Source organism: Pipistrellus kuhlii, unplaced genomic scaffold (assembly GCF_014108245.1).
Source record: "Pipistrellus kuhlii isolate mPipKuh1 unplaced genomic scaffold, mPipKuh1.p scaffold_m20_p_2, whole genome shotgun sequence".
Taxonomy (NCBI): domain Eukaryota; kingdom Metazoa; phylum Chordata; class Mammalia; order Chiroptera; family Vespertilionidae; genus Pipistrellus; species Pipistrellus kuhlii.
The window spans coordinates 36129241-36156715 of record NW_023425515.1 but is presented as its reverse complement, the minus strand read 5'-3'; the positions used below and the strand labels follow the sequence as shown (position 1 = coordinate 36156715).

At 45.2% G+C, this 27475-nt stretch overlaps 1 protein-coding gene across 3 annotated transcripts in view; it reads left to right on the top strand.

Annotated features, from left to right (window-relative positions):
* The window catches only part of MCF2L2 (MCF.2 cell line derived transforming sequence-like 2), a 186295-nt gene that overhangs the window by 144037 nt on the left and 14783 nt on the right, over nt 1-27475 (top strand). For all 3 annotated transcript variants that reach the window (XM_036445322.2, XM_045583728.1, XM_045583729.1), the window contains 8 exons: nt 763-832; nt 5030-5122; nt 6314-6406; nt 9763-9834; nt 11887-12012; nt 18333-18548; nt 19576-19668; nt 19814-19892. In XM_036445322.2, the coding sequence (XP_036301215.2) occupies nt 763-832; nt 5030-5122; nt 6314-6406; nt 9763-9834; nt 11887-12012; nt 18333-18548; nt 19576-19668; nt 19814-19892 (842 nt within the window). The remainder of the gene's footprint in view (nt 1-762; nt 833-5029; nt 5123-6313; nt 6407-9762; nt 9835-11886; nt 12013-18332; nt 18549-19575; nt 19669-19813; nt 19893-27475) is intronic.

The window sequence follows — 27475 nt, the reverse complement described above, 5'->3', positions numbered from 1 at the left end:
GTGTCAGAAAATGCTAACTGGTCCAACAAGTTGTCCTGTGAGCCCAGGGCACTTTACATGCCGAGTTCTAGAGAAACGGAGGACAAAGGGACTTTGGAAATTATTTTCCAACCCTTGCATTTTACAGATGAGTAAAACCTCACTTGACTCACCAGAAGGACTCCAAAAATCACACATCTCATTGCCAGAAGGGAAAAGAGCCTTGGTGGCTTCCTAACCACATCTTAGGTCGATTGGGTCTGTTGTCAAAACGGAAATCTCATTTCTGATACTTTTCCTGGGAAGTGGCGTGGCCTCTCTTAACCTCGGGGTTTATGAAACCCTATCGTGCAAGGTTTGGTGGAAGATTAAACGAGATATTGTTTGTGACGTCCTCAGCGTGTGCCTCACCACAGGAAGCTCACGGTGACGGCAGTGGCGGCAGCAGCCACAGCAGCCATTCTCATTAACTCATTAACGCTGATGGGAGGCGGGAGGCATCCGTGCATCCCATCCCGCTGGCAGTGGCTCGTGCTTAGAATCATCAGGGAATTTAATGTGGTTGTTTGAGGGAATCCTACCAATGTCACAGAACGCACTTTTTTTTTCTTCCAAGTCAGTGTGTTGACGATGAACCAAGAGCAACAAAGTTCAGAAAACAACGTTTTTCTAGGCACCTCTTAAAACCTTATATGATTTTACTTAAAAAAATTTTTTTAATGCCTGTAAATGTTATTTTAAAAGCATTATTCTACTTTTCCGCCCCCCCCCCCCCCCCCCCAGGACTTTCCTAAAGGAATTGGAAAAGTGCACTGAGAATCCTGAACTTCTGGCTTGTTGCTTTCTCGAGAGAGTAAGTCTGTGCTCCTAAACAACCGGAATAACCTTGTGTTTCAAGTCACCCCTTGGTTTTCTGTGTAGGTGGCAAGGGTTAAAGGCAGCGCCAAGGGTCTGAAAACACATCTGCCTTTGGGATGCGAAGCAGAAGTTCCTTGCACAACTGCAGGGGTGTGAGCCACGTCCAGTTTGACTGAGCTCACTCTTAGGTGGGGGCCACTTCCTAGCCAGCTTCTGGCAAAGCCCAGGGAAATGAAAGACTGGCCCTCAGGCAACCCAAAGCAGCTGATCCTGAATAACTCTGCATGACTAACCTAACTCCTTTAGGACCAGAATCACACATACATTCCTCACTAGTTGTATTACCCTGTTTCCCTGAAAATAACACAGTGTCTTATATTAATTTTTGCTCCCAAAGATGCACTAGGTCTTATTTTCAGGGGATGTCTTATTTTTCCATGAAGAAGAATACGGTACACAGTTATTGTTCAATGAAAATAAAGGAAATTTATTACCTGTATACGGTACGGTAGTACGGTAGTTGTCAACACAAACCAGACAAACTGTGAATCCTACAGTATCAAGAATTGACTCATTTATTCAATGACAATCATGTCATCATCTTCTGGAACATCATCATAACAATCCAATTCCTGAATTTCCTTGTGAATTTCTTGTGACTGCATTTCTTTCAGAATCAGTGGACCAAATCTCTCATGTTTAGCCGGGGGGGGGGGGGGGGGGGGCTTATTTTCGGGGGGGATGCTTTATATTTCACTCAGAAGGAAACCTGTAAGTAGGTCTTATTTTTGGAGGATGTCTTATTTTCGGGGAAACACGGTAGTTCTCTCCAGAGAGGTGGTACTGATGTTAAACTGAAAATATATTGACTTCCATTTGATACTGTATGGCGTAGACTCTACGCCGTAGAGCACATGTGTCAAACACAAAGCCCGCAGGCCAAATCCGTCCCGCCAGGCCTTGCAATGTGGCCCACACCGCGCTGTCATCACTGCACTCCGCTGCGTTTCCATCACAATGACAGTTTATGACTGTTCAGTAAACCATTCGGCCCGCGATTTAGGCTGGATTTTAGATTTTGGCCCCTTCTCTGATTGAGTTCGACACCCCTACCGTAGAGGGTGGTTAGGAAATGTTAACTCTATGGTGGCGCCTCTGACCTATAACATCCGATTTGTGAATTTCCTGTTCTGCAACAACATGCATCTGACCACCTCCCCTTCCCACCACACAGCCCTCTTCCCACCAGGCTTCTCCACCCCTGCTTTGGGCAAGAAATAGGCTGTTTGGGCCAGCTGTGCTCTTTGGGTGCTGGCACCCACATGTTCCTCTCCCTGAAGGAGGACTGCAGATGACCCTGCTGCCCTCAACTTCCTGAATCTTTCCCATTTCTTCTCTCTCAGCCATTCTTTTCCAACTCTTCCTTGTTTTTATCGTTTTGTGAGTCTGAGACAACTGATCAAAGAACTTTCAAATTTGTAAGCAACCCACATTATGACTGATGAGAAATACTTGTTTAAGAGAAACTGGTTTGGCTCAGTGTATGAGAAATACTTGTGTAAACTGAGAGCAAGCAAACAAGAATCCCAGGTTTCAAGGTATTACACATGAAAAAAACAGAGCTTTCAACACCCAGAGCTCCTAAGCAGCTTAGAAGGCCCCTCCCTCCATGGCCCTGCATGCACTTTCCAAACCTCAGGTGCTGGAATCCCAGGTAGCCCACTAAAAACTGTTTTGTATTCAATCTCATTATTTCCTTTTTGGATTATTTTTACAGCATTATTAGTGTTTTTTTCTTACTTTGCAACTTTGCACTCATCAAGTCACCCATGTGAAATCTAATTTCACAGTTTAGAAATATTTTATAAATGCTTATATCATTACTAGAGGCCTGGTGCACAACATTTGTAATTTTGTATTTTACTTTGTGCTTTCTATATAAATAAACAAAAATATATACATTTCATTTATTTTGATTAAGTATAAATAAAAAAATAATAATATAAAATTATGTCCGCTGGATGTGAAAGAACGTCCTACTGAAAGAGTATGCGCCCGTTGTACGTTGCGTAATTAAAAAGGGAACTCCCCGGTTAACAGATTAATTCATAAGCAGTCGTGTCTCCCTGTGTGAACGTGAATTTGTGGTAGTAATTTTTTTAGCCTCCTGATTTATTCTACAAGGAGGTGAGGGGAATCGAGCACTTTCCTATGCTGCTAGCTAGTGCGCATCTTTTCTCTAAGGAATTTTGGACTGAAAAGCAAATTGAAGTCGATAGTTATATTTCGATACGTGGTCTGTAATACCCTGTGCTGTTGCTCAAAGTACAGACATATAACCGGGGTGAAGGTTTCAGGAACTCAGGTTTCAGCTCAGCTCACATGGAGGGAACCAGGCCTTTCTGCCACGGGGAGAGCTGGGGAAAGGTGGCTGCCTGTTAAGGATGCTTTACTGGGTGGGAAGTTGTATCTCCAAAGTCTCCTTCAGCTCCTGAGAATCTTCTGGCGGTGAGGGTTAAAGCAGCAAAACCTCAAATTCTTAACAGCCAAGGTCTTTGTGCTCTGACAGACTATTTGTAGACAATGGAGTGTTCTTGATGAGCTGAGTGAATGCATAATGAATATGTTATTGTTAAGCTTTGAATTCTTATTCTAGTTCCTTAACCCTCGTGGTCGGCAAACTGCGGCTCGGGAGCCACATGCGGCTCTTTGACCTGTTGAGGGTGGCTCTTCCACAAAATACCACAACCTGGGCAAGTCTATTTAGAAGAAGTGGCATTAGGAGAAGTTTAAGTTTAAATAATTGGGCTCTCCAAAGAAATTTCAATTGTTGGACTGTTGATATTTGGCTCTGTTGACTAATGAGTTTGCCGACCACTGCCTTAACCAGTCTGAAGAACATTTCTCAAGGGCCACCTCTCTTACTAAACGGGTGTGCGCATGCGCACACAATTTTTTCTGCAGAGAGTACAAAAGACAGTTGCTACAGCTCTTTTAGTGAAAGGACCACTTACCATCCATCGGGAGAGGGGAAGAGATACAGAATGAACTCATGCACCAGAGCCGTGTGTTTAGAGTAGAAGAGACAGCGTTGACACAGTGAGGGGAAGAGAGCTCACACACATGTGAAGGACATCACAAACTGGCCTTTAGCAGGAAGAGAGGGACGCAAGGTCTGAAAGGAAGAAACCACGTGGGCCTCTCTGCCAGAGCGGTGTGGCTCTGTGGCAAGCACAGCGCCCATGGGCCAGGCTCTCCCGATGGAGCAAAGCTGCAGCTGGCTTCATTGGCATAAGCACATGTGTCAAACACAAGGCCCGCGGGCCAAATCCGTCCCGCCAGGCCTTGCAATGTGGCCCGCACCGCGCTGTCATCATTGCACTCCGCTGAGTTTCCATCACAATGACAGTTTATGACTGTTCAGTAAACCATTCGGCCCGCGATTTAGGCTGGATTTTAGATTTTGGCCCCTTCTCTGATTGAGTTCGACACCCCTAGCGTAGGGTGTCGTTCCCATCTGGGATACTGGCAGATGTAGGTCCACCTCATGCTCTCAAGGTCGAGCAAGCACCCGGATCACTGCTGGTCTCTAGCTCTGAGATGGTTGAGTTTCTTTTTCTTCTCCAATCTTGTGCTGCAGGTTGAAAGTGATGTCTGAGGCAGAGCTTGCCACTTGGGGGCTTGCCCACATGATTTAAATCTGAGTGGTTTTGTCTGAATGGTCACATTTTCCTGCAGGGTATTCCTCTATGTTGTTTTTTCGTTTGTTCCCCCCCCCCCCCCTAGAATTGGGGTCATTATTATGGTAAATAGGAGAGGGTATTCCATTTTACTGTTTGTTTTTGATGGGGGGGAAAGGGAGGGGAAGTACTATTTAGGGGAGACATTGGTATTTTGAATAAAAAGCAGAGGAGAAACAACCCAGATCAAGACAGACTCCTGTTCACGAATCTGCTGTAATTGCTCCCACAGAACTCTGTTCCCACCTGTATTTAGTACGTATGGTTGTTTATTGCCCCTATCACCTCCATCACACGCTCACTCCAAAGCAGGGCCACTGGACTGTGCATCCCCAGCTTCTCACGCATTGAAAAACCCGGGCTTGTTGGATGAATAAACAAACTGTATTATCTTATCTACTTACTGAAAAATACTACCTGATCAACGTGTCTGAATTTTTTCCCCCACTCAGAAAGAAGACCTTCAGATATATTTTAAATACCACAAGAATCTGCCCCGAGCTCAGGCAATCTGGCAAGAATGTCAAGACTGCGCCTTCTTCGGGGTAACGTTGAGATTACAAGGTCTCCCGCAAATTGTTTTCTCTGAGCAATGTGCATCAAACAAATTCATATATTTTATGGTTGATAGTACGATAGATGTCTCCCATTTTTCCCCCTTCTCCCCCCGCCTCCCAGCCCCTATCCACCCCACCCCCAGGTCTTCACTACACAATTGCCCACGTCCATGGGCTAGGAATATAAGTAGGTAAGACCTTTGGTTTCTTTCTTCTGGTTCTCCCCAACCCCACATCGAGGTACGTCAATCTGTGCCATGCCTCCAGGCTCCGGGTCTTATTCTGTTGCTCAATTCATTTTGTTCATTATGCACCAAATTTTTAAACCTATCAAAAGTATGGCCCTAACCGGTTTGGCTCAGTGGATAGAGCGGCAGCCTGCGGACTGGTTCGATTCCGGTCAAGGGCATGTACCTTGGTTGTGGGCACTTCCCCCGTGGGGAGTGTGCAAGAGGCAGCTGATCGATGTTTCTCTCTCATCAATGTTTCCAACTCTCTATCCCTCTCCCTTTCTTTCTGTAAAAATATCAATTATATATAAATTGATATTACATATATATATATATATATATATATATATATATAATAAATATATATATTTAAACTGGGCAGAGGAATTGGGCACTGGGACTTGGTTTATTAAACGTCTCTTCCATGCTGAAGTAGTACGTTGGGAGTTTGGATGCTGCCCTGGGTCTCTGTGAGCAGGTCTGCGAGGAGCCTGGTGCAGAAACCAGAGTCCCCTTCTAAGATGGTTTTGAAAACGGAACTAAATCCAAGAGATTAGACATCGGGACTCTCTTGAATGATATCATATGCCATCATGTGTCCTACAGACTCAAGTGACCTCAATGGACCCCACCACAACGCCCAACCTCAAAGTCGGGCCGCCTCCTGGGTAGAAGGACCTGAAGCGCCCCCACTGTCCTCTAGAGGCTTGCCTTCTAAAAGAAGGAAATGGCCCTGCTTCCTTAGCTGCCTATAAAAATACCAGCCAAGTTGTCCCCTCCCCCCTTCCTTTCCACTTCACTCTCTGCTCGGCATTGGGAAGCGAGTGAACACGGCTGGCCCTCTCCATGAAGAGCTGCTCATTTCTTGTATTTAAATGCCTGCCACCTTTGTCCTCGGTGTGTGTGTGTTGTTTGTTTTGTTTGATGTTGTTTCTGTTTGTTTTTACAGGTATGCCAGCGCCAATTGGGTCACAATCTCCCTCTTTTCACGTATCTGAGAGGCCCCAGCCAGAGACTTCTAAAATACCAGAAGCTGTTGAAGGTAAAGCCCATGGGACCGTGCTTTTCCGTGTTGGGAAAACAGATGGATGCACTAAGGTGACCAGGTGGAGAGTTGAGACTTAGTCTTCTGCGGTAAAATTTCTGACCTTGGAGCTTTTTCTGTCCTCCAAGTCTAACGAGGCCCTCCTCCACGTGGGGTGAGACCAAAGAATCGTAGAGTTTAAAGGGGCCTGGGAGCCTTCCCACACAGATTTTTTACTTCATCCCGCAATCGGATGTGTCAGGCAGGCTCCGGAGTATGAAGAAACTGAGGCTCACGGAGGTTAAACTCGTGCCCAATATTCCACTTTCGGGAAAAGTTAGCTCTTTCATCTTTGCCTCGATACCCCCAGCCTAGTCTGCACTGGCTTTGTTGCTATCAGCTGGGATTCCTGGACCTCTCAGGCCTAGGTTTTCTCACAGTGAATGAGAATGCCAGACCCTCCTCCTCGCTGCAGAAAGCAGTGCGTGGGGCGTGCAGAGAGCTCGCCCAGCACTGAGCCCCGAAAAGCAATGTGACAGGTACCTGTTTGCTACCTGGAGATGTCACACCCGTGTGGGAATGAGGATGATGGCTCACTGCCTCCGCACAGGAGTATTATCTGTGAGCTAGTGATGATACAGCATCCTCTTAGGGCCTCCATGCCTCTGACTGCCCCATCCTTACTCGGGACATGAAGTCCTACCGCTGGGCCCAGGGAGGAAGGGGGCGCCTAAGAGGGGCTGGGGAAGAGGGGAGCTTCACTCCCAGGCCTGGCTGCATCCGGACTGAGGGCCCCCGTGTTCCCTCTGAAGCGATGCGGACACAGTAGCTAAGTTCCACTTGCAGAGGGCTGCGGGGCACAGAGTTGGGAGTCAGACATCCTGGGTGTGGATCCAGGCTCTGACAGCTGAGTGAACTCCTGCAGGTTCCTAACTGCTCTCAGTCTCAGGCCCCGCCCCTGTGAAAGGAAGGTAGTCATGATACTTGCCTGGTGTGCTTTTTGGACCCATTAAAGAAGGGAATACGTGTTACAAACACTTAGGAGGTTTTGTTAGCTTTATTGAGGAAACAAGAGACGGGATCAGTATAAAATCTTCCTTGGGGGTCTGTGCATAACCACAGGAGGTGGAGGCGAGTCAGGGCCGGCCAGTTTTTCCCGGGGAGGAGCCTGCTGGGTGCCAGGAAACACACGTTCAAACCGCTGGCAGGCCTGCGGAGAAAGGAAGGCCTCTGTGGTTGTCTCCGTCCCGAGGAACTGAGCTCATTCTGCAGCTCCTTTGAAAGAGCTTGGATGCTGGGCTGACTGCCTCGTGGTTTTGAAAGGATCCTGGTGTGGGAGAGCTGTTCTAATATTAAAAGAAAGGGGAAGCAATGGCGGATTATACCATGAAGGACAGACACATGAAAAATTGGGGGAAATATTTATTAGCAAGAGATATGACCAATGGTCAGCATGCTTAATAATGAGCTCATAGAAATTAATAATGAAACAATAAAAAAGGATATCTATGAAATGCTTACTATCTTATCTGAGATGTTATAAAAATTAATATTCATTACCAAGAGGTTTTTTTTTTAGTATATAATATCTAATGAGCCAAGGCAAGTAAATTAAACATTATTAATGTTATTATCAGTATACATTACTATCAGCAACAGGAACTCACTTTCATTGAATGCATGATTTCTATCAAACAGGCTAAGTGATGGATGGAAACTACCAAAGTTTTTTCTTTAATCCTCACCTGAGGACATTTTTATTTTCATTGATTCCAAAGAGGAAGGGAGAGAGGGAGAGAGAGAGAAACACCGATCGGTTGCTCCCCATATTCACCCTGACCAGGATCCAACCCAAAACCTGTGTATGTGACCTAACAGGGAATTAAACCCACAACCCTTCAGTGTGTGGGATGATGCTCTAACCATTGAGAAACATTAGCCAGAACTGGAAACTATCAAGAGTTTACTGTAGATAATTTTTATTCCTTGGATTTTGCTAAATTAAGATATGGTTTGCAAAACGGTGCAATGTTTGTGTACTATAAGTTTTGCTTATTACAAAGCTTTTCTAGAATAGGTACTCATGCTGATTTCTTGTATAAACCAACTTATATCATAAGAGCAAAATTCATTTTTCTTTTTAAAAAATTTTTAATAGGCTACTATTTAAAGAAATAATTAATCGGGAGAGGTGGGTAAATGTTACAAGCGTTCAGCTATAAGATGAATAGGGTTTAAGGATCTAATGTAAAACATGAAGTTTGATAAACACTGTATTTGTAACTGAAATTTGCTAACGGAGTAGACTTAACTGTTCTCTCTCTCACATACAAATGATAACTGTGTGAGGTGAGATGGATGTGTTAATTAACTAGATAGGGGGAATCCTTCCACAATGTATACGTGTATCAAATCATCAGGATGAACACTGTACATATCTAACAATTTTATGTATCAGGTATACCTCAATAAAAAAGAAATTAATAATAAAAATGAATGAAGGACATAGGCATGCTACAGAAGAAAACATTTTTAGTAGCAAACATTTTTTTTTTAAAGCTCTACCTCACTAATATCTGAGAAATTCAAACTAAAAAGCAGTGAGGTAGATTGACCTATTAATTCAATTGGTCAAACATTCTGATTAAATGGCTGGTGAGCAAGTTTTATAAGTGGCTGGTGGACACATAATTCTTTTCTAAGGAACTTGTAAATAATGCATCAAGACTCTTAACAATGACAATCCCACTTCTAGGAAGTTATCTTTAGGAAAAATTACAGAACCAAAATATTTAACAACAGAGAAGATGAATTAATTACGATTTATGTATAGGACACAATGCTGACACAATCAAAACCGTGTTTTTATTTTTTAAAGGTAGTTTATTGATTTTTTACAGAGAGGAAGAGAGAGCGATAGAGAGTTAGAAATATCGATGAGAGAGAGTCATTGATCAGCTGCCTCCTGCACACCCCCCACTGAGGATGTGCCCGCAACCAAGGTACATGCCCTTGACCGGAATCGAACCTGGGACCTTTCAGTCCGCAGGCAGACACTCTATCCACTAAGCCAAACTGGTTTCGGCCAAAACCATGTTTTTAAAAGTATATAATGTCATGAGAAGATAAACATTCATGCTATGCTGTTGAGTGAGAAAAAGCAGGCTACATAAAAATGTGGCTAGTAAGATTTTATTTGTGCAAAGAACACTGTGCCAGATAGATAATTCATTCTTCCCCTCTTACTCGTGACAGACAGACAAATTTGCATACATTCTCAGTTACTTGAGCATTTGTCTGGAGATTGTTTGCACAGTACATTTAGTTGGCACTCTACTTTTGAATTTTTCACTAAGGCTTTTGGGTTAATGCAGGGTCTGCTGGATTTCGAGTCTCCTGAGGATTTGGAGATAGAGCCAGGTGACCTAGAAGGAGGTTCGGCTAAGGTACTGGATGCTAAATACTGTTTTATGTTCCTGTTATTGGTGTTTGCCCGAAGGTGGGAGGATTTATGGTGATTTTGTTTTTCTTGCTAAGGTCTCCATTGTTTAAGTCTTGTAAAATTGTATGTATTTCATAACTCATAGTCAGGAAGAAACAAAACAATTAAAGGCAATTTTCAAGTGGAGATTTGTTGCAGAATAAACGGTATTGCATTTTTTTTTCCCTTTCACACAAAAAAATGTTTTAACGGGAATACGAACAGGAATGTGTAAAATGCGAACATAAAAGACTGAAAGGAAGTGTGGTTAAATATCTACTGTGGTTTTCCTGCACGGTATGACTATGAATGATTTCTATTTCTTAATCTGTTTATCTAATTTGTATACATTGTGTCCCATTCTCTCCAAGTGTGTGTGTGTGTGTGTGTGTGTGGTGTGTGTGGTGTGTGTGGTGTGTGTGTGTGTGGTGTGTGTGTGTGCGTGTGTGCACGCGTGCTAAGAGAGACAGCGAAGGTTCCTTTGAAGGAATTGGAAACCTACCCGATTAGAAAGAAATTTGTGACTTAACGGTGGCCTTTCTTTTAAAATTCCTATTAAATACTCCTGTTTTAACCAGAGAAACCCGAGGCATGCGTCTCAAAGTTATTTGCATGCCTTCTCTGCCCAGAATGTGTGTGGGGGACCCCTTGAAATTAGAAGCTCGAGATGCAGGTAATGATTTTACAGCCTGGAGCTAGGGGAGCTGGCCCGAGGGAGAAGGGCTTGGTGATGTTTGTAGGGCTTCTTCTGAGTCCTACGTTACCAAAGCAAAACGAGGAAGGAGAAAGAATAGGAGCAGTGGAGTCTCTCAAGTTGCGTTTTACATGACATGTTGAATAGAGGATGCTGCCTAGTGTAAGAACGTTCGACCCTTTGCTGATGTTATTGTAAGGTCCGGTGAGCCTGCTGTCTTTCCCAGGACCAGAGCATATTTATTACGAAGGAGAAAGTAAGGCTTCTGGGCAGGCCATTCAGTGGAGGCAGCACGCTCTGCTCCATTCATCACCCCACTCATGTTTCTGATCTCACAGAGCTACTTCCTGCTGCTTCTGCAGAGGCTAAGTAGATACACACCCTTCGCTCACATCATGCAGTAGAGGACAAAAAGAGGTGGGCGCTATGGGCCAGCAAAAAGCTATCTGTCCTTAGTTGTAGAAATTGATGTGTTTTAACAAAATGGGAGAAACCAAAAGCTTTCTGTCTGCATTTACTACATAACATCCGTATGTTATGTAAGTCGTGGGGAATAAAATACTGAAAACCTGAGCAAAAGCCTTTCAGGCTCTAAGAACCATCCCTCGTATGGCCTAAGCGCCACAGTGCTACCAGTGGAAACATTGGTTTCTTGAATTAGCAGTTCAGGCTTTTCCGCTTAATGCTGAGTCTTTCTGTTTGGGAGGTACAGACCTCCTTGGTAACGTTAAAGACAGTAACGTGTGAGAGGAGGAAGGGCAGAGTTATGGAAATGCAACCCTTACCACGTTTACAGGTAAATCATTAGTCAACCTGCACTGGCAGCCCATTCTTTGTCTCTCTGGGAGTTTAAAAGTATCCTCCTCTGGGAAGGTTTTAAGTATCACTTTGCCCATAGGAATAAGGCTTTCGTGTTCAATATAGGAATATGAATCGTATTTTTCCACAGGTCACAGGGCTAGAAGTGTAAAGGAGAGGGCAGTCAATGTAAAGGGGCTGTGTTTTGGGTTGTTGTTTTTTCCTGCTTAAAAAAAAAATAAAAAATAAAAAATCCCAGTATGTTTCTTATAAAGCAGGAATATAATGCCCATGGTTTTATGAACTTCGTTCTTCATTAGTACAATCCACAGAAGTGTGGTTGATGGTAAACCAGCAAATACCGTTAGCCGCCGTTCTTTGTGAGCTGGAAAGCAGAGCGGTGTCCCCGCCGTCTCAGATATGTCGTGCTGGCTGGGTCCGTGGCTCCTTCTCTCTGTCCTGTGTTCCTTCTTCACTTGGGAGGTGGTTTACCTTTTGATTTCCGACAAGGCATTTGGTTCACAGGATGGGCCACAGAGGACCCAGGCTCCCGCGTTCTTGGCTGACCGGCAGCAGGCTTTGGCCGTGATAGAGGAGCTGATCAGGTCCTGTGAGCTGGCCGTGGACCTGGCGGCAGTCACTGGATGCCCGGTATGTCATGTCCCATAATCCTGGTTGGAGGGTTCCCCCTGAGAGGCAGGCACGGTGTGAACAAGGTTGGAGATGCTGGGGTCAAGTAGGAGAAACGATTTATGGTCAAGGAATTTGACTCCGGGAGAGTCGCCTACCTCCGTCAACACACCTGTGCTCCCCGGGTCCCCCCAGCCCCTCGGGGTTTCCAGGAATCTCGTGTTCCTCGTGGTCCACAATGTGGAGCCTGACCTGTGTGCTCTGGGAACTCGGGGGCCAGAATACGTCTGGGCAGGGGGAAATTGCTGAAAGGGTAATTTATTTCGACTCCTGGCACTGTTAAAATTTAAAAGATTCTCCTTCTTGGTCAGATTTCCTCCATGAAAATTACTTGGAAAATGGGTTGCTAAGTGAAAGTCTCACCCCATTTTATATCCCAGATCTCAGAAGAGGCCCAACAAGCGTGTATTATTCTTGCCTTCATCCAAGTGGTTGGAGGAAAATACCAAGAGAGGTGATGCTAGGAGGTGGGGCCATCTCAGCTCTGGCATTTGTGTGTTTTTCTGAGCCGACACATCCTGGGCATCCAGCAAACCATCCTCTGCACTGTGTGCTCACCCGGGACTGGAACATCAGTAATATTCATCTGGGACATAGTGAGCATTCATAGTCACTGTGAAGTGCTCTGGATTATTAGTAGTAATCTCCAGGAATAGTAGAGTGATCAGGGATGTTAGTTTTCTGTCATTGTCGTAACAAACCACCGCGGGTCTGGTGGCTCAGAGCAGCACCAATTTCTCACCTTAATGATCCACGGGGCAGAACGACCACAGTCTCACGGAGGGCTCAGATCAAAGTGTCTGCCTTCCTTTTAGGAGACTCTAGGGGAGAATCTGTTCCTTGTCTTTTCCATCTTAAACAACAGCAACAACAAAAATCACCCACGAGTCTTGGCTCACGGCCACTGCCTCGCTTCCAGGCAGAAACATCCCATTCATTGAGTTCTCACGTTGATGGCATCACTCTGACCCCTTCTTCTGCTTCTCTTCGACGTTCTAAAGACTCCTGTGATTACATCGGACCCACCCAGGCAGTCCATGATAATCTCCGCATCTCACAGTGAGCTGAGGAGCAACTTTGATTCCATCTGAAACCATGCAGCATGTATCCTGGCCTACTCTCAGGGCCAGGATCTTTTTGGTTACTGTACAGGGACCAAGCATTCTGCATTTCATATACTTTCCTCCCCTTCCTTCTTCCCCCCCCCCCCCCCTGTTCAATTTACCTGTTTTTTATTGAGGTCTGGGCAGATGAAATGACCTTTCTTATCTTCCCTTGTCATAAATTAAACCATGCAAATTAAGTAGGGGCAAAAATCGTGATCTTTTGCCGAAACCGGTTTGGCTCAGTGGATAGAGCATTAGCCTGAGGACCGAAAGGTCCAAGGTTCGATTCTGGTCAAGGGCATACACCTGGGTTGTGGACACATCCCCAGTGGGGGGGGGGTGCAGGAGGCAGCTGATCGATGTTTCTAGCTCTCTATCACTCTCCCTTCCTCTCTATAAAAAGTCAATTATATATATATATATATATATATATATATATATATATATATATATATATATATATATATTTTAAAATTGTGATCTTTTTCTTTCCTTCCTGCTGTTTCTCTGGCCAGCATTTCAGAAACAGCCCCCAGGTTTGCTATGATCCAAGCAGGGATGCTGTTTCTGTCCCTGGCACTCCAGCGCACTCTGTTTACCGCCGATGTATGATTTAGGAGGCTACTCACGCACCACCCGGGGTGAGAACAGAGCCTTTCCTTGGTATTATTTTTCCCTTCTTCGGCTGAAGTCAAGGAAGCGATTTGTTTAGTCATTTGGGGACATCTTTCTGTTATTTTCTTTTTGTCTTTGACCCTGTGTCAGCTGCCCCTGTGAAATAGCCATTTGCCTGAATCAACTGTAACACAGGCCGGAAACTCCCAGCTATTCCTCTGAAGGTAAGTAACACGAGAGGAGGGAGTTATGAGGGGGAAAAAAAATGAATGAAACGTGAGTAGATAGCAACCTACTTTAATTTTCCTCCAAACGGCTTGTGTACAAATCAGATGAACCAGTTTATAGAATTTTGGAGATTTTATAGCAAGTGTGAAACATCTTTTTTGCCCCCATGTGTCCCCAGAATGACACCTTTGACATACACTCTGTGGTTTCTTTGTTTGCCAGGGGTAACTTGCTTCACACCTCATACATTAGCTAATTTATCATGACTGTTTGTATCATTCTATTGAATGATAGAGCAGGCATGGGAATTTTCAACTTTCTGCTTCAGGAGCAGATCCCCGGAGAGAAGAGTTAACTCCCCCAAGATCACGTGGTCCTCAGCTTGCAATGTGTCTTGGATCTCTTCACTCCCTAGCCAGGGTGCCACCCTCTCCGCATACTCTTCATCTGGTTCTGTTTAGAGTGTACTAACAACTCACCCGCTACTAACTCAGATCCAATGAAACTGAGTCTTGGCCTCCTTTTTGTGGAACCTTATCACAAAATGTTTGCCATCGTGTGTTGTGTGGGTGAATAAATCCAGCTTCACCTCCTAGTTTCTCTACTTGATATTCAATATTAACCTGGTTTTGTAAAGGAAAAAAATTGAACTTCAGTGGGTGACTTCATAATTAAAGCAACTAGGGGAAAAAAATCCCTTTTGATATTTACATTTTCTCTTTGTGTATACTCAATTCTTGGCTTAATTGAGTCACAAAAACTTTTAAAAAATTATTTTTTAAAGAAAGGTTGTTTTATGGAACACTGAGACTTAATTTACTTCCCTTTTTTTGTCAAAAAAAAAAAATTTTCCCTCTTCAATCCAATGTATAAAATAGAAAAACATTTAGAGTCCTTTTAAATCCTGACTTGCCAGGAACAAGTTTCAAAGTTGAAGAGTAAAGGTTGAATAAAACCTTTTAATTTTCTGGAACAAAGTTTATTATTTGTTAAAGGAAGTGTTTTTTATTGCAAGTTTATTGTGGGCTAGGCCCAGGTATTTTGTTTCTATGTTACTTTTCACTTTCCTTACCATTTGTTGGCTACAGAAATAAGGCTGAGCAAACAATCTTCATGACTCATGAAGTGGGATTGCCTTGCCCATCTTCCCACCCTCACGACACCTCTCAGTAGAGTAAATAAAGATTAAATCATATTTAAGACGCCTAGCACCTTGCCTGGAGCCTGGTAGGTGCTGAATTCAGGGCCCCGGGGCTGACGTATTTGGGTCCTTGATCAGACTGGGAAGGAAGGAACCCCTTTGCTTCTGGCGATTGTAACCTCAGCTTCTCCGTCCCACAGCTTCTGATTCTCATTTCTGGACCAGGCTTTTGTGCGGATTCACTTATCCAGATGTTTTCTGCTTCTTTGTGCAAGAAGCATGGAGCTCTGTCACAGCCGAGAGTGAACGCCGAGGCACCCCCATCTTCCTGGAGGCTAGCTTCCCAAGATTCTCTCTCAGCCAGATTCTCCCTTTGGCCCATGTGGTCACACGTGAAATCCTTATGTCAGAGCTCTCGCCCACAAAATGCCCACACATGAAAATGGTAGCGTTTGCTAGTTTATTTTTGCCATCATTTCCCATACGGAGGAGGACTTTTCACTTGCTCATCTGTGTGGGGTGTACCCCCCTAGTCTGTCTCTGAGTTCACATCCATTCTTCAACACCCCAAAGGGAGGGCCACCCCATTACGTCACTGGTGGAAAAAACTGGTTTGGGGTACATCCATTTCCTGGAGCTGCCATGACAACGCACCACATACGGGGTTGGCTTAAAACCACAGACACTTATTTTCCCACGGTGCCAGAAGTTAGAAATTCAAAATCAAGGTTCTCTCTGAGGGCTCTGCCTCCTTGCTCCCGTTCCTGGCAATGTGTGGCATTCCTGGGCTTTCAGTTACATCACGCCAGTTCCTGTCCCTGTCTTCACGGCTGTCTTCTGTATGTGTGTGGCTCTGCGTGTCTACTTCTTCTTCCCATAAGGACACCAGCCTTTAGGGTAGGGCCCGCCCTCATCCAGTATGACCAAATTTTATAATAACTAATTGCACCTGAGATTCTGTTTTCAATCCTGTCACGTTCTGAGGTCCCAGGTGGACATGAGTTTTGGAGGAGATGCTATTCACTGCATTAACTCCCTCGTCGTAGTGCTGAGCACTCAGCTTTATGCCCCGCCCCCGCCTCCACCCCTCCACCCCTTCACCCCCCCTCCCTGCACTCACTAAATGCCAACACATGAATACATACTTTCTAAGGGACAAATATCTGTAAGAGGTTGTGTGTGTGGTCTCTGGCTTTGGGACCAATTACAGTCTGATTGGAAAGAAAGGATATACGTGGTTGAAAAGATGGTCCAGGTCATCCTTGGTCCGGCTCTGAGGAATCTCCTTGCCTGCTTCCCCGTGGCGGCGGCCTCCACATAGACACCCACCCGGACTGTTTAATCCTATCAGGGGCATGGTTCTGACAAAGTTTATGCAAGACAGCCTGGAGGCTACGCAGCTGTTTCAGCTAGACTCACACCCAGCCATCGGCCCCTGTCGCTCCCAGTGATGATGGACTTACTGGAAAAGCCGACTGAAGAACCTCAGGTAGAGTCAGGACGGTGGCAGCGCCGAGCTCCCAGAGGTGGGAACCGGGCAACTCCAGGCTCCCCATCAGCCCTGGGGCCTTGTCCTGGAAGGGAGTTGGGGATCTCACCTATGTGGTCTGCCTCTCCGCTCACCAAGCAGTGACTGGGTCTGCCCGTGTCTTTTCCTCTTCCTCATAGTTTCCGGTGACTCATCTTCCTTATCGTTCATTTCACCACCCGCCCTCTGATAGAGCATCTCACAGCTGCAACCCCTGCTGCTCACGGCCTCCTCCTCAGGTCTCCTCAGCCGAGACAAGGATCAGGTCAGGGGCTGGCACCTCACTGGCCTCACATCCTTTGATCAGTTGCCTCCCAACATGCAAATGGCTGTGGCTGCAGGAGGGGTGAGGAGGGAAGTGCAGAGGTGAATAAGGACAGAGACATCGCTGTCCAAGGCTGCTTCTTTGGCCATGGCGTTGGCAGACGCCTTACTAAGATGGCCCTGCCCTCTACAGGTCGTTAGAGAGAGTACACCTGTGCTTGTTCACACCCCGATGGTTCTGGCCTCTTTTAGAATTGCTTTTACATCTGTGCCAGATGTGTCCTTAGAAACTGCTTTACTTAAAACCCACTCATCCATCTATTCTGGGATGTGTTGGAGGGTGTGCTCAGTATCTGGCTCAGTGACCCTGTCGGAGGACTGGTGGAGACATTTCTCTCCTGTCCCATTGGCAGGAATCCGTGTGTTTCCTGCACAACTGGTTTGGGTATGTCGTGGGACATAATGATTCATATAACTCGCTGTGCTTCCCTCTGTGCAGTCTGCTGGGAGGTCAGAGCTGAGTCTGCAGCAAGCGTCCATGGCTTCATTGCGTGGGTTTTATGTACAACCTTTTCATCTTTAAAAAAAAAAATATTTTTTTTGCCCTAATTTCCTCAGTTATTTCCTGTCTGCAGGGGTGGGGAAAGTCCAGCCCACGGGCCATATAAGGCCTGGGAAATCTTTTGCTCTGGCCCTGCCAAGGCATTAGGGGTGAGTTAATGAAATGTCTGACCAAAGATAGCAGGCTAATTTTTAAGTTGATAATTTTGTACGGCCCGCAAATGATGTTATACACATCCAAATGGCCCTTGGAGCTTTCTCCTTTCAGAACAAATCTCATGATCCCAGGTTTTCACAGACATGAGGCAGACGTTAGCTAGCAGATGGAGCACGCGGATTATCCGAGATCCATGATGCAGCAAAAAATCCTGTCTCTTCTGAGCATAATTCCCATGTTAATCGCTTGCCCTCGTTAAGTAGTGTCATATCTCCGAAACAAAGATGAGGACGTGGGATTCTGCTGGCTAAAATTAATTACAAGGCAACACCTCAGAGTCCCGTATCTGTAGTTCCAGGATATCCAGCGTGTTGTATGTGTATCCCCGTGTGTGGCTGAGCAATTTCCTGATGTAACGGAGTGGTGTCAGCATGCAGTGAAGCTTACAAGGTTGCAGTTTGTGTTTTATTTTTTAATTTCTTTATTGATTAAGGTATCCCATATTTGTCTTCAACCCCCCATTTGCAGTTTTGATTTAGAGGCAGATTGGCCTGCGTGGCATTTCTAAGGTCGTGGGCCTCGAATAAGCACGATTTCTCCTTCGAAAGCAGACCCCTCGGAGTTCTATCCGTGGCGAGTCATTGAGCAGCTTTGCCTTGTGTGTGTCTGGGACCCTTGCAGGAGGAGATCCGAGAGCTGGGCAGGCTGCTGAGGCACGGCACGTTCAGCGTCTGGACAGTGCACAAGGAGCGCTCCAAGATGAAGGGGTTCATTCGGTTTAAGCCCAGCCAGCGGCAGCTCTATCTGTTTGAGAGGGGGATCGTGTTCTGCAAGATACGGATGGAGCCCAGTGGCCAGGGCCTGGCTCCTCGTTACAGCTTTAAGAAGTCTGTGAAGGTAAAGGGCTCCTGTCGCCCCCCCAACACACCCCCTATAGAGAGAAATGTACCCTGTTTCCCGGAAAATAAGACAGTGTCTTATATTAATTTTTGCTCCCAAAGATGCGCTAGGTCTTATTTTCAGGGGATGTCTTATTTTTCCATGAAGAAGAATACGGTACACATTTATTGTTCAATGAAAATAAAGGAAATTTCTTACCTGTATACGGTACGGTAGTACGGTAGTTGTCAACATAAACCAGACAAACTGTGAATCCTACAGTATCAAGAATTGACTCATTTATTCAATGACAATCATGTCATCATCTTCTGGAACATCATCATAACAATCCAATTCCTGAATTTCCTGGTGAATTTCTTGTGACTCCATTTCTTTCAGAATCAGTGGACCAAATCTCTCATATTTAGCTTAGGGGTGGGGGGGCTTATTTTCGGGGGGTAGGGATGTGTGCCTTATATTTCACTCAGAAGGAAACCTGTAAGTAAGTCTTATTTTCGGGGGATGTCTTATTTTCGGGGAAACACGGTAGAGATCTGATTTCACAGACAGGAAACAGTAGCATAGAGAGGTGAGGCTCTCTTGCCAAATGCCACACAACAGAGCCAGAATCCACGCCCACGTCTGCCCCCAGAGTCAGGGCTGGGAATCAGTCAGTAGACAGGGCAGAGCTGGAGTAGAGGGATTTTGTGCTAAGTAGAGGGAAGGGACCTATTTCCTCCGGGCACAGGATGAGGGACTTGGTGATGAGCGCCTGTGTTACGGAAGAGATGATCTTTGCTTAAAGGTTGCTGCTACGACTCTACAGATAGAAAGATACAATCTGGTATCCTCTGAGACAGATGAGGCAGTTGACTCTGTACCAGATTGTGTTTTCCGCTCCTTGGAGCCATTAAGAGAAGACAGCAAAAAACACTTGGAAGGAAGATGGAAGAAGAGAGACATCAGGGGTAGAAAGGATTAGGGTAGCGAACAGTGAAAAGTTTGAAATCAGAAAATGACATTTTTTCTTCTTTCTTTATGACAGTGGACGACACTTTCAATTCACCAACTTGAAAGGGGGAGCAACAGAAAGTTTGAACTTGTCAGCCGAAATGGACTTGAGAAATACATCCTGCAGGTGAAGCTCGGGTCTTCCCCAGAGGGGGTGCCCGTGGCTTGACAAGTGTCATCATTGTTCTAACTCGGTCCCCCAGACGAGGAAAGCGCAGTGCAGTTCCTCCTCCAGGTGATCTGATGCAGTGTTTTCTTATCTGTGATTGCAGGCAGCTTCCAAAGAAATCAGAGATTGCTGGTTTTCGGAAATAAGTAAATTATTGATGGAACAACAGAACAATAACAAAGGTAGGGTTACCCTTGCTGACTTGAGTCTGGAGAGTTATTCTCTTTCCTACCTTGTGGCAGGTGTGCAGATTGGAGATATTGTTAAAGAAAAGAGTTTGCCAGGGAAATAACTGTAAGCCACACTTTTGAATATCTGGAAGGTAAAGAGCTTGCTTTAGATGGTGTGCTTTTTTTTCTCTGTGTGTGTGGTTGTGTGTGTGTGTGTGTGTGTGTGTGTGTGGCCCTTGTAGTTGTGTTCCTCCTTTTATGTAATTGCCAAGATTTACTTTCTCAATTCAATAGCCCAAAGCCACCCCAGAAATTGTTCATGGAATTTAAATGGATAACATGACTTTTAGAAGCTGTACTACTTTTTTTTTATTGAAATATAATTAATATACAGTTCATTCTCTTAAAGTGTACAAATCATTGGGGTTTAGTCTACTCCTGAGGTTGTGCAACCATCACCACGTGACAAATTCCAGAATATTTTCACACACACACACACCCCCTAATAAAACCATGTACCATTATCACCCATTTCCCATCTCCTCCCCAGCTCTTGATTTACCTTCTGTCTCTATGTACATTTTTATTCTGGACATTTTATATAAAGGGAATCATATAAAATGTGGCACTTTCTGTCCAGTTTCATTTAGCCTAATTTTCTCAGTGCCCATCCCTGTTGTAGAATGAATAAGTGCTTCCCCCCCCCCCCTTTTTATTCCCCCCACAGATTAATAATAGTAGTGTATTGTACGGACATAGCATATTTGTTTATTCATTCACCTGGATAAACAAATACGTTGATGGATAGTTGAGTTGTTTTTACTTTTTGGATATTGTGCATAATGCTGCTATGGAAACCTGTGTACACATTTTTGTGTGATCCTATGCCATCAATTCCCTGGCTTATATATGCCGGGCCACGTGGTAACTCTGTGTTAACTTTCTGAAGAAGTTCAACAATTGCCTCCACTCATTTTCTATAAATGCCCCTGGGGAAAGGCTTTTTACACTCGTCAAGCTTTGAATCGGACCTAAGAAAGACAAATTTGCAATGAGGGTATCTATCGCAAGGAAACCCCAGACAAAGGACTAGTGACAGTTCTCTGAGGTGAGACTTTGAAGGTGCTCCTGTCCTGTGCTGTCCCTCCTGGGACAGTCAGATTGCTAAACCTCATCATGATTGCTAAAGCTCAAAACGATTGCAGATCGTTGGTGTCCAAGGACAGAATGGGATAGGGCAACTAAAACACCACACAGCTCACTGTTCACACCGAAATGCAGCCATTTCTCTTAAACCAGTGCTGTCCGGATGCTGTCAGCCTTTGTTTAATTCCCAGTGTTTTGAAAATACAGTTTCTGGCTACTTTTGCCAGTTTTTTCCCCCCGTGCTTTCGTGTGGAGTTTTTGGAAGAATAAGGTATTTTTTGCACCACTTTCAAAAATGTCACTTGCTGTAGTCCTTGTAATAATTAGAAGCCATCTTTCAGTGGGCTGCACCCTGTCGCTTTTTTTTTTTTTTTTTTTTTTTTTTCCTTCAATATACCCTCATTCCAGCAGGGACATTTTGGAGAACAATCCACAAGTTTCATCAATTGAGTTTTAATAATTCCTTTAGGTAATGTTGCTAGGGTTAAGATCTCATATGGAAAAATAGTTTCAGGACAGAGGAGGAAGAAAGAGGGAACTATTGTGAGCCAACCAAACAGCTCTTAAGAGGATGAAAGGGGATTCTCCCCCTTTATGACTGACAGCCAGTTAGATGTTAACTGTAGCATCCAGCAAGTGGTGTCCCTTGACGGTTCCCCTGTTGAATGTCATGCAGCCAGGGCAGGTCTCAGACTCCAGGGATTGAGGAGGATGAAGGAAGCCCCTGAGACTAGGAGAGCCTGGTGAGCCAGCCCCACTCCAGCGAGCACAGGGAGGAATGCATGTACCATTCTTTCCAGTGTTCGGTGTCCATGGACAGTTCTCCAAGCAAAGGCAAGACAGTGGAGGCCTACCTGGCATGGCTCAGTGATGGAGCATCGACCACTGAACTAGGAGGTCATGGTAGGGGCACATGCCCAGGTGGTGGGCTCAGGGAAGCATGTAGGAGGCAGCCGGTCAATGATTTTCTCTCATCATTGATGTTTCTATCTCTTTCCCTCTCCCTTCCTCTCTGAAATCAATACAAGCATATACTATTTAGGAAAGCAAAAGTACAGGCCTGAGAAAAGGGTTGTGGGTGCTCAAGAAGCACTTAAATCTTGGGGGTTTTTAATCTGTTTTCTAAAGGCAGGAATTTTAGGGGAGGTCTCGGGAGGATCTCAGTGGAATGCGCACAGCTTTCCAGGTGTGTCCTTCAATGTGCTGCATCATCAAGATGAGCGTATAGAGGGGTCAGGACCATTCACTGGTTCAGTTCCATCTTAAGAATGTCTCTGAGCCGAAACCAGTTTGGCTCAGTGGATAGAGAGTTGGTCTTCGGACTGAAAGGTCCCAGGTTCGATTCCGGTCAGGGGCATGTACATTGGTTGTGGGCACATGTGGGGGGTGTGCAGGAGGCATCTGGTTGATGTTTCTCTCTCATCAATGTTTCTAGCTCTCTATCCCTCTTCCTTCCTCTCTGTAAAAAATCAATATATATTTTAAAAAAAAAAATGTCACTGAATGCTGCCCAAGCCAGGCAGCTCAGTTGGTTGGAGTGTCGTCCATCTACCTAAACAACTGTAGGTTTGGTTCCCAGTCAAGGCATATTCCTAGGTTGCCAGTTCAATCCCCGCTTGGCGAGTGTACGGGAAGCAACAGAGCAATGTTTCTCTCTCACAGCAATGTCTCTCTCTCGCTCTCTCTTCCTTCCTCTCTCTCTAAACCAGTGGTTCTCAACCTTCCCTAATGCCTCGACCCCTTAATACAGTTCCTCATGTTGTGGTGACCCCCAACCATAAAATTATTTTCGTTGCTGCTTCATAGCTGTAATTTTGCTACTCTTAATGAATCATAATGTAAATATCTGGTTTTCCATTGGTCTTAGGCAACTCTGCTAGCGGTTCTCAGGTTAAGAACTGCTGCTGAGGAGCCTAAGACCATCGGAAAACACAAGTATTTACATTATGATTCATAACAGTAATTTTATGGTTGGTGGGGGGTCCCCCACAACATGAGGAACTGTATTAAAGGGCCATGGCATTAAAAAGGTTGAGAACCACTGCTCTAACAAGAAAAAGAAAAAAGATTAATAAACATATCCTCTGATGAGGATAAAAAAACAACAATGTCACCGGAGAGGGACCAGGGCAGGTGTGTCCCAGCACAATCTGGAATGTGTAAACCATTTGCTCCTAAGTGTCCTTGGTTAGGGAAGATAAGACCTTAGATTTATTATCTGCTGGAAATTACTTGACCAGTTTGTTCAGCCATCTGTCTCAGTTTTCCCATTCCACTTGCCCAAGAATTTTCCTAGCTTCTCGCTAGGCTGCCTCAATGTGAAATTTTTATGTATTGTTTTCCATAGATACTTTGTATTGGCTTGGGAAAACTTTAAAAAAAAGGTAAAATCATATTTTTATCTCCTAAATAATTGGCTTTATCCCTCAACACTGTCTCAGATCAAGCCACATCCCAGCTTCCTTTTCTATTCTGAAAACCTTGAAATGAAGGAAGACCGACCCCTGGTATTGGACTCCTCTTTCGGAGGGCCCTACAGATGAGTAAAGTATAAATTCAGAATTCATTCTCAACCTACAGATTATTTATGTAACAGGAGACTCTTCCGATTATCTAACACTGTTAGAAAATCGAGCCAGCAGACTTACCTGGTCATAGAGTACGTTTTATTCTTCAGACCTTTAGCTTCTCTTTTTTTCATGTGCCAAGAATCCCTTAGAGAGAGTTTTCAAAGACCATTTTCTGAAGGACAGAGGGCCAATGTGGGCACAATCTACAATCTGCAGATGTAAACAAATTGATAGAGTTAAATTTCTCCTTCATCCCAAACATAAGGATGTGGATTTGTCCGATGTGTCCATATGTGTGTGTGTAGCTGTGTGCGTGCACACATGCACGCACACACTTTCAGTGCTAGGAAAGCAGACTGGTTTCAGAAGACAGAAAAATAACAGCGGGATGACTGTTAAGTCAACGTGAACTTGGGTGATGCTTTCACTGGTTAGGTTCATACAAACTGTCAGCTTGTCAGAAGATTGACAAAAAAAACACAAAAAAACCAAACAAACACCCACAGAAAAACAGTTACATTGTGAAAGTAGTACAATTCACTGAAAATATGCACAAATGCTGATGAGGATATGAAGAAACAGGAACTCTCATTCATTGCTGGTGGGAATGCAAAACGGTACAGCCAGTGTCTTACAAAAGCTAAAGATAGTTTTGCCATATGGTCCAACCATCTAAGTCCTTGGTATTTACTCAAATGAGTAGCAAACCAGAGTTCATCCACACAATGAGATATTATTCAGCAACAAAAAGAAATGAGCTATCAGTCACAAAAGGCATGAGGAAACTTGAATGTATATTGCTAAGTGAAAGAAGTCAGTTTTTAAAGGCTATATACTGTGTGATTCCATCTACATGACATTCTAGAAAAGGCAAAAGTATAAAAACAGTGAAAAGATCAGTGGATGCCGAAACCGGTTTGGCTCAGTGGATAGAGCGTCGGCCTGCGGACCGAAAGGTCCCAGGTTCGATTCCGATCAAGGGCATGTACCTTGGTTGTGGGCACATCCCCAGTAGGGAGTGTGCAGGAGGCGGCTGATCGATGTTTCTCTCTCATCAATGTTTCTAACTCTCTATCCCTCTTCCTTCCTCTCTGTAAAATATCAATAAAAAATATATATATATATATATATATATATATATATATATATATATATATATTTTTTTTTTTTTTTTTTTTTTTTTTTTTAAAGAAAAGATCAGTGGTTATCAGGCATTTGAAGGTGGGGACACGAATAGACAGATGGAGCACAGGAGAGTTTTAGGGCAATGAAGCTGTTTTACATGACATAATGATGGACACGTGACACTATGCATTTGCCATCACTCATAACTATAGGCACAAAGAATAAACCCTAATGCGCACTATGGGCTTCAGTTAACATGCACCGGTATTGGTTTATCAATTGTAACTGTTTCACCTTAATGAAAGATGGTTTTGTTTTTTTAAAAAATATGTTTTTCTTGATTTTTAGAGAAAGATAGAAATGTTGATGAGAGAGCAGCATACTGCCTCCTGCATACCCGCTCCCCCCCACCCTAAATTGGGGAAAGAGCCTGCAACCTGGGCATGTGCCCTGACTGGGAATTGAATTAGTGACCGCTTTGTATATGGGTCAAAGCTCAACCACTGAGCAACACCGGCTGGGCACAAGATGTGCATATAGGAGAAGCTGTGTGAGGAGGGAATGGAGATGGTTTACATGGGAATTATCTGTACCTTCTGCTCAAATTTTCTGTAAAACTAAAACAAAAGTCTACTAATTTTTTTTTCTTTTAAAAAAAGAAAGCCCACACACAGTGGTCCCGGAGAGGCTGTGGACACCTTGCCCAATTCTTCTATCAGGCGGGGGCACCCACTGCTCAGCTGCTGTGAGGTTAGCTGCTAACAGCTCGCCACTGTGGCATTCTGAGAATTGCTCCAGAACCCCGTCACCAGGCACTTCCTCAGAGGTTGTGGTCTCCTGTGAGGGATGCATCCCACATCCCTTTCCGGCCTCTTCTAGAACAATGACTAGCACCCGCCAATGGCTGACGGAGGCGTCTGCCTCAAGACGGGACATGTGTGGTGCCACCCCTGCTCCAGGGGTTTCCAGGGCATCAGGCTGATGCTAGAGGCCAACGGAGCCCACGCCTAGAACTGGCTTCTCCCTGTCTCTGTCTTCTGCCCTCATTGCCTCATGGTTTCACCTAAAAGCCCTTTCTCTGTAACTTGCTTTCATAATCTGCTTCTGGAAAACCTGACCTGAGACTGTTAGCACCAGGGTTGGTCCCAGAAGGGATGGGATCCCAGTGCTGGGCTCCTTGGTGGCCACCCCACCGTTCGTGGCAGGTGCTATGGACAGCTCTGCTTCCTGGCCGGCCGTAGCAGTCCATTTGCTTAGGCCAGTGGTCAGCACACTCATTCGTCACCAGAGCCAAATATCAACAGTATGATTGACATTTCTTTGGAGAGCCCAATTTTTTAAAATTTAAACTTCTTCTAATGCCACCTCTTCAAAATAGACCCACCCAGGCTGTGGTATTTTGTGGAAGAGCCACACTCAAGGGGCCAAAGAGCCGCAGGTGGCTCGCGAGCTGCGGTTTGCCGACCACTGGCTTAGACCTTCACCTGTGGTGACTTGGCATCGGAAGTAGATGGGCAGGGATGTACCAGCTGGTGCAGTGTCTGAGAGGTTTGGGGGACATATCAGCTGTCAGGACTGTGGGGTTGGATGCTATTGCTGAGCCCCACTGATGCGTTGAGAAGAGTGACCGGCTCAGATGAATCAGCAACTGAGAAGCACAGTGAGAGACGGACAGGACCTCTTTGCCGATGCTCAGCCCCTATCTCCTATAGCACAGTGCTTGAGAGAAGGATGAATTCCCAGCCGAGGCACTCCTGCTCCCTGATCATATTGTGCTCCTAGTGCCAACAGATGAGCAGGGAAGGCAGGCCCTGGTAGGAGAGACACGGGGCCCTAAAACTTGGGATGAGGAATGTGGGTACATGTCCTCGCTTGCATGGGCTGGCAGAAGTGGCCTGCTCTCCCTTGTTGGAAGATAAACCCTTCTCCTCCCCTCCCCTCCCCACCCCCTAGATTATGCAGAACACTCCTGACCTCTTCCAGAACAATAACTAACATCACATTACAACATGGTCTGACTGGGAAGAGACCCATAGACATATGGACATAAGCTCAAAACTGTGAGGATCTTTGAATCATGCATTAATGCCCACCAGAGAATATCCATTGCAGAAAAGGTGCCAAACAACCGAGGTCACTGGGTGGCTTGGCCAGCAAGTACCAGCCAGCTTCTCCCTCCGCACCCGGGGCCCGCACGGTGGGCTCCGAAGTGGAGAAGTCTTGGCAGCAGAATGGGGGGCTGTGAGCATCCCTGCAGGGACTCACATGGTGTCTCCATTGCTTCGCTGGAGAGTCGCAGCATGTGCATAGATCACAGAATCGACCCCCCGGTCCTACCGCACCTCGCCCCGCTCGAAAGCAGCCAGTAGCCAGCAGCCAGCCTGACAGAGCCGTGGGGCAGCCTTTGGAAAGCGAGGACGAGCAGCAGCATTGGGCACGACACTGCGAGAAAGGGAGAAGGGGATGCTAACCTCGGACCAATGGCACCAGGCCCCCAGGAGGCAGACTCTATGAATCTGGGAGCCAAGAGGTCACATGAGTTGTGACTTTAGTCACTGTCACACTCCTGTCAAATACCCACATGGGAAATTTGTCCTCCCCGTCCCTGCCATCTTAGTCTCAGTAGATCTAGCAGGAGTGGTTCCCAGGAAGAATATTCCCACCATGGGGCAGAATAAGAGTCCTACTTAGCCGAAACCGGTTTGGCTCAGTGGATAGAGCGTCGGCCTGCGGACTGAAAGGTCCCAGGTTCGA